Source organism: Brassica oleracea, chromosome C1 (assembly GCF_000695525.1).
Source record: "Brassica oleracea var. oleracea cultivar TO1000 chromosome C1, BOL, whole genome shotgun sequence".
Taxonomy (NCBI): domain Eukaryota; kingdom Viridiplantae; phylum Streptophyta; class Magnoliopsida; order Brassicales; family Brassicaceae; genus Brassica; species Brassica oleracea.
The window spans coordinates 38646778-38653038 of record NC_027748.1 but is presented as its reverse complement, the minus strand read 5'-3'; the positions used below and the strand labels follow the sequence as shown (position 1 = coordinate 38653038).

Genomic DNA, 6261 nt, shown 5'->3' with positions numbered 1-6261 from the left:
TACTTAACATAAAAGAAAATTTACACAAAAAAAATATTTTTTTATAAAAACCGATCCATTAAATCTCGTCCGTAGGACAGACCGACCCTAGTTTAATAAATAGAGAACATGTCTACGTATGCATAACAACATTTCAAATCTATAAATTTGATGGTAGCATTCAAATCCGCCTAAAACACACTACATTACTCAAATTACCAACTTTATAATATTTTTATATAGGTGACCATTAGATTTATCTAGGTTTTTTCGGGTCAACCATTACCGGATCACAGGTCAATAATTTTTTTTGGTTTTAGCCGAATTTTATGGATTTTTTAAAAGTAAAATTTATAATTTAATCCAAAATCTGAGATAAATTATATGCAGATCACTCAATTTACCATTTTTATCGTGGATTATGATCAAATATAAAAATACCACGAAAAGATATTAAAATTATATTATAAATTAAATTTAGCAAAATTTAGATCAATACAATAAATCAATATTTTTGAGTATATAGGTCGTATTTAATCGGATCTGGGACCTAGACTTACGGGTAGATGCCACATAGGTTTTCGAGTACAAATATTATAAATTACGTTAATAATTCAAAATGCTAAAAATGCAAAAATATCCTGATTTCATTAAAACTTGGTTACATATTTCATCATCAAAATTATTTCTATTAAAATTTTAAACATATTATAATCTGCACAATTATAATGCTTTCTTTGTAACATTTAAATGTAAATAATAATCAAAAATACAAATTTGCATCAAATAAATTTGATTTGTTAATCTACACTTTAAGAGTGCAGATCAAAATCTAGAATAGACAAATGTGGTTACAAAGAAATGGACATACGAGATTATATGATTATAAAAATCCGAATGTATGTCGGATCAACTTTTAAATTGCTATTATTTGATAAATTGATTTTGATTAAAATTTATACACAAATATGATCTAAAAAAACACAAATATGATTACAAAGAAAAAGACAAATATAAAAATTAAATTTCTAAATTTCTAAATAAAAACAAATTTTTAAGGGCGGGTCAGAATCTAGTAACACTACTACGAAACAGACAAAACATGTGTGTCTTTATGTACTAGTATCATAAAACAGGTTGGTCCAAAACTGTCCGAACTCCATTCCATAGTTTAGTTTTAAACGCTGGAAGAGTACTGAACATACACTCTGTTTTATTGCATACGGGAATCAGATCCCCCTCCGAAAAATGAAAATGTCACAAAGATATATCCAACAAGATCTAAGTTATGTTTTTCTGTATAAGTAAATTATATACAAGTTTGTCTACTCTCTCTCTTCCTTTTATTTCTTTCTCACCTTTTCACCATTTTTCTTCCAATCTGGCTAATGAATTAGCGCTGTTAGTATATTCTTCTCTGATAGTTTTCTTTCTTCATTAGTAGCACTAACATGTATCTTCTTCTTTTCTTTGTTGGTAAAAACAATCTAGCTGTTGAAAAGCTCTTGTGTCACCAGAAATGGCCCTCTTCTTCATCCATCACCCACCTCACATAACCTTGAGGAATCCCACTAATCGCTTCTCCCTCCACAGTTGTTACTTCATCTCTCTGTCAAAAAAAGTAAGCAAATAAATATTTACCACATAATGCAGCATTTGATACTAACACAAACGGCTGCTTTGTGTTAATTTATTTTGCTCACTTCTGTGTTAATGACACAAATCTCTGGCTCTATATTAGTACTTTCAGGGATGGTTTCAAAAGATCTAACTAATGCTGATCTGCATAACATGAAAAAAGCCAACTTCAGACAACATATTTGGTTGGTAAATGAATTCATAAAGAGAGATCTTGTCTTCTAATTTTTTTACCTTCCGTTACTCTCATCTTCACAAGAGGCTCCTGAAGAAGAAACCCAATCCATATCAAAAGCTGCACATGTACATTGGTCACCACCATGCCTATCATCATTAAAGCAGAAGCAATCGTTTTCAAGTATCTCGTCTAAACCTATCTCCTCCAGTATCGGTGGTGGAGCACTGCAAACACACACAACACACAAATTCATTCCCCATATTTAGCTGACAACAACCTTAATCTAAAAACATTATTTAACAATTTTTTACCTGAAACTACCAGCAATCATGGAAGTTGTTTTAGATGCTGAGATGATCTCAGGTGCTGAATCCGAAAGACCTTTTACTTCATCCTTCTCACCTAAACCATGTCTACCAGCTACTGTACTAGTGCCCTCACTAAGGATGCTACTTTCTGATAAAGATCGTTTCATCGTAGACCTAAACGTACGGGGAAAAAATGTAATGTAAGTAACATAACATAACATGTTTCAAACTACTCTACAAGTGTAAAGTACCTTGAGATCTCAGGTACAGAACTGGCAAGAAACCTTGCTGCATTGTAATGCTGATCAGAACCCAATTCCCATAACGCTGGCTTATCTGGTTGTGGCTGGAAGTATCCCAAGAACCTGTAGAAGAGTACAAGTGAAACGTCAAACAACATTGTCATACCAGATGGCATATAAAGGCTTAGAGAGAGAAAAGTTTAAGACAGCATACAAGTTAATTGCATCTTGCTTTTCAGCATCCATATAAGCGTTACTGTAGTAACGTTGCAATGTTCTGAACAGTTCTTGTGACTGAGTAGCCGCTTTCCACTGACCACGCCTTTCACAAAATATCTATCCACAGAAAGAAAAAAGATCATTGCAAGGTTTAATAACAAGGCAACAAAGTAATGGCCAGAGAAGATAAGAAAGAGACCTTGTTGTGTGCAGCGGATCCTCCATACTGAAGCGCAAGAGTATCACCCATTGTCTCATAAACTCCCATCAAATCTTCAGCGAGAGGATTATCTAGATCAATAGTATCAGACTCTGTCAATCCCAAAGCGTGGAGTTGACGCCCAAATGCTACCAAACCATAGGCGTACTGAGCAACATTGGTGCGGTCTAAACAGTCTATGCAGTTAGTCCTCAAGACTCCTTTCTGAAGCATGGTGGCTTCCTTTTGTCGATCCTTGCTGTCATTACCATTCTCCACCGCTGAGTCTGATGCAATCTCATCTTTAGTGGGAAGATCATAAGTAGAACATTCACCAATATTGTTCCTGCAATAAAAAACAAGAGGTTATAAATCAAATCAAAGGCTATTTGGTAGCAACACAATGGTAAGCACATGGCCGGTCCTGGGCAAAACCGAATGAAACATTTGCTTATAGCCCCCAAACCTTTTGAAAAAATTACATAGACATAGGCCCGTAAATTTGACCAAAAATAAAATAAAATTTATTAATTTTTTTAATTAAATCGTCTATAGTCTCTCCAGAATATCAGTTACATAGAGGTAAAAAAAAAATGTTGGTAAATTTAGATACTCACTCCACGGTGGATGGATTCTGGTTCTGAAACCCATCTGAAGTTAGCTGACAGTAGAAGATGCCAGTCAAGTTCAGTGCATAAGTGGCCAACCTGCCGAGAATCCCCAACACGTTTGTGCCTTTTCTGCAACCCAAAACAATGTTCAGTAAAAGCATTATTGTGCTAACTTATAAGTTATAAGCTATATGAGGGTTGTGTTCCATTCAACGTACTTTCTGGAGTGTTTATGCAAATCCCAGTGAAGAGGCCTTAGACGCTCCTCCTTGCTTAGCCCTTTGTTTATAAATTTAATCGCATTTGCAAACTCCACACGGAGAATAGTCTCTCTAGGCCTCTTTTCACGTGTCTGTTTTTTTAACAATCAAATGAATATTAGAGCCTTGAATCAAGATTTTGTAACTTCATTGACAAGTAAGATAAACTAACCTTGATCAAGTTCAGTACTATGATTGGATTCCCATATCTCCTTGCTAGATTTTCGAAGTGTAGTCTGGTTGCTTCGAAGTTAGGGTCTTTCGCTGACACTTTACACATAGAAAAGAGGAATCATCACACAGAAAAATTATCAAAGCAGAAAAGAAATTGATCAAAGATTATATACATGTTATATCAGGTTTGATATTCAAGCGTGAAGTCTCCTGAGACCAGAACAAAGGTATGGAGCCACGGTTCTGAACTACAGAACTTATTCTGACGGGATGGCCATCTTGAGGTTCCTCGTAAACAATCTGCTCTGTCTCAACATCATTAGCTACCCTGCCTTTCTCGTTCACACCACGTTTCAGATATCTGGAGAACAAGATAGAAAATTACAAAACTTATGTGGTGTATTTAGAGGTGATCTGTATTAAAACGACAAATCCACTGTTATTCAAACTACTTAAAAAACTCATTAAAAAACAAAATCACTTCAAATTCTATATTGAATACAGCTTTAACCAAATGAATGGCAGATATAGAACAAGCTTAAGTGGAGTTTTTGTACCTTGTGCCAGCATAATGCCTAGATCTTCGCGCAATTAGAGTCAATCTAAAGTTCTTCTCAGAAACTGATAGTTTAGCCTAAACATTAGACACAAAAAGTAATTTCAACGGTAAACAAATTAGAATGTGCATATCTCAGAATGTTAGAAAAAGTAGTAGAAACCATAGGACCAATTTGTAAACAGTAGTACCTGTTTGAAGAATCCATACACCAAGGCAACTGTCCACATACAATCCTCGGCGTTATTTCGAATCCGTCGAGTTAAGTATTCGTTCCAGACAAACATAGATTCATAGTAAGTCTGTCCTTCAACATTGTTTGAGAGATTCCTCTGAAGTGAGTGCATGATGTGATAGGAATAGCTGAAGAAGAAGTCCTTTGTGAGATCAACAGTGCATAGAAGCCTCTTGTACCTATAAAAATTTCCAAACAAGACAAAAGAAATAAGCAAAAAAAAAAAAAGAAACATAATTCAGAACCTGGATCAGTAAATCATCTTAAAAACATATCAACAAACAGAAGAAATCAAAATTAGAATAAAATATTTAAAAAAAGCTCTCCATTTTCTTGATAATACCTCTTGTCATATAACATATCAAAATATATACAACAAACAGAAAGTGTGTCCACTGTACCTAGAAATAGTAAAAAAGCAAAAAAAAAAAAAAGAGCAACAAGATGGAAACACTAATCTGCTGGATCAAAGTAGAGAAGAAAAAAAGAGAGTAGAATCTAAGTACAAGTGGAAAAAGTTTTTAATAATTTCTAAATGTAAATAAGGTACCAAGGTACAGTTTTTTTTTTCAATTTTTACAAGCAGAAGTGACATAAGAAAACCTTTTCTCATCCTTAGAATAAGCCACAGTGGACAGCACAGAAGCATGTGGAATCGTAACAATCCTGCTCTTTGCTACACCGTAAACAGTGTGCCCACAAACTTCACCAAGCTTACTTCTTTTAGTGATTATCAGCATGTAGTACGGTCCCAAGAACCTAATGAATCCTACAAACCAAGAAGAAAATGTGTAAGCTAGCAACTAGGAGTAACAGCATAATAAGATTGGTGTAATAAGAAACGTTACCGATGATGCCGTAGCAAGTGGTGACGAATTTTAACCCACCGGTTGATCTGTTCCCTTCGTGTATCCTTCTCAGAGTCTCGAAGCATTCGGATTCTGTGTAAGGAGTTGAGTCTTGGTGGAAGTTGAGCTCTGTTTGCTCTGTTCTGTCTAGCTTGAAAACCCTCCAAAAGGTTCGGTTTTTATCTCTTCCGATCATGTAGAAGTTCTGTTGTTCAGACAAAAAACGACAAAAGGTTTAGACTTTTAGCAAATCTATGGATGAGAGAGAGAGAGAGAGGAGGAGGAATAATTACCGAGCGTGTTTCGTAAAGTCTGAACTTTTGTAGGAAGGAAGAACTCGTGTCGACTTGTTGGTCCATCGATCTCTCTGACGCAGCCATTTGAATAACTCTTGAGAACCGGAGCTCCGATAAAAAACGAATCTTTGTAATTACAACTGTACTCAGAAACTTAGGACAAGACGATGTACGATAACCCTTTTGGTAATAAGAGCTACAGTTCGAGATTTTGTAGGTTTGAGATTAGTAGATGGAGAAGAAGGAAGATGCAGAGAGAAGAGAAGATGATGACAGAGCTGCGGTGACCGGAACCACAGAAACAAATTAACGAGAGAGAAAAATGTGGGTTTAAAAGTTTTTTAACTTTAGGCGCTCGTTTATATATCTCCTAAATCTGTAATTTTAATTTTTGTCGTTAGTCAAAATTAATTAAAAAATGGTTTATTAGTAATACGAGCTTAGAACATTCACATTTAAAATATATTATGAAATGTTTTCGGCCGACTAATACGAGCTGAAAACTTTCACACAGAGAT

At 34.9% G+C, this 6261-nt stretch overlaps 1 protein-coding gene across 2 annotated transcripts; it reads right to left on the bottom strand.

Moving 5' to 3' along the window:
* Positions 1-1170: 1170 nt before the first annotated feature.
* On the bottom strand, positions 1171-6060 carry LOC106341115 (phosphoinositide phosphatase SAC2-like). Of its 2 annotated transcripts, XM_013779968.1 has the most exons (16): positions 5741-6060; positions 5448-5652; positions 5203-5368; positions 4556-4778; positions 4366-4442; positions 3982-4169; positions 3807-3904; positions 3593-3726; positions 3381-3503; positions 2764-3109; positions 2560-2681; positions 2355-2468; positions 2107-2277; positions 1852-2019; positions 1683-1761; positions 1171-1588 (listed from the first exon to the last, which is right to left on the bottom strand). In XM_013779968.1, the coding sequence occupies exons 1-16, from the start codon at positions 5825-5827 to the stop codon at positions 1490-1492; spliced, it is 2400 nt and encodes a 799-aa protein (XP_013635422.1). In that variant the 5' UTR covers positions 5828-6060; the 3' UTR covers positions 1171-1489. The 2 variants fall into 2 exon arrangements, with proteins under 2 accessions (XP_013635422.1, XP_013635481.1); XM_013780027.1 differs by lacking the exon at positions 1683-1761.
* Positions 6061-6261: the final 201 nt, after the last annotated feature.

Excerpts from the sequence above, each read along its gene's own strand:
- LOC106341115 (XM_013779968.1), bottom strand. The coding sequence starts at position 5,827 with ATGGCTGCGTCAGAGAGATCGATGGACCAACAAGTCGACACGAGTTCT. Across the intron at positions 4,170-4,365 it reads AGGCATTATGCTGGCACAAG|ATATCTGAAACGTGGTGTGA; the intron begins GTACAAAAACTC and ends CTTGTTCTCCAG. Across the intron at positions 2,469-2,559 it reads AAGCAAGATGCAATTAACTT|GTTCTTGGGATACTTCCAGC; the intron begins GTATGCTGTCTT and ends ACTCTTCTACAG.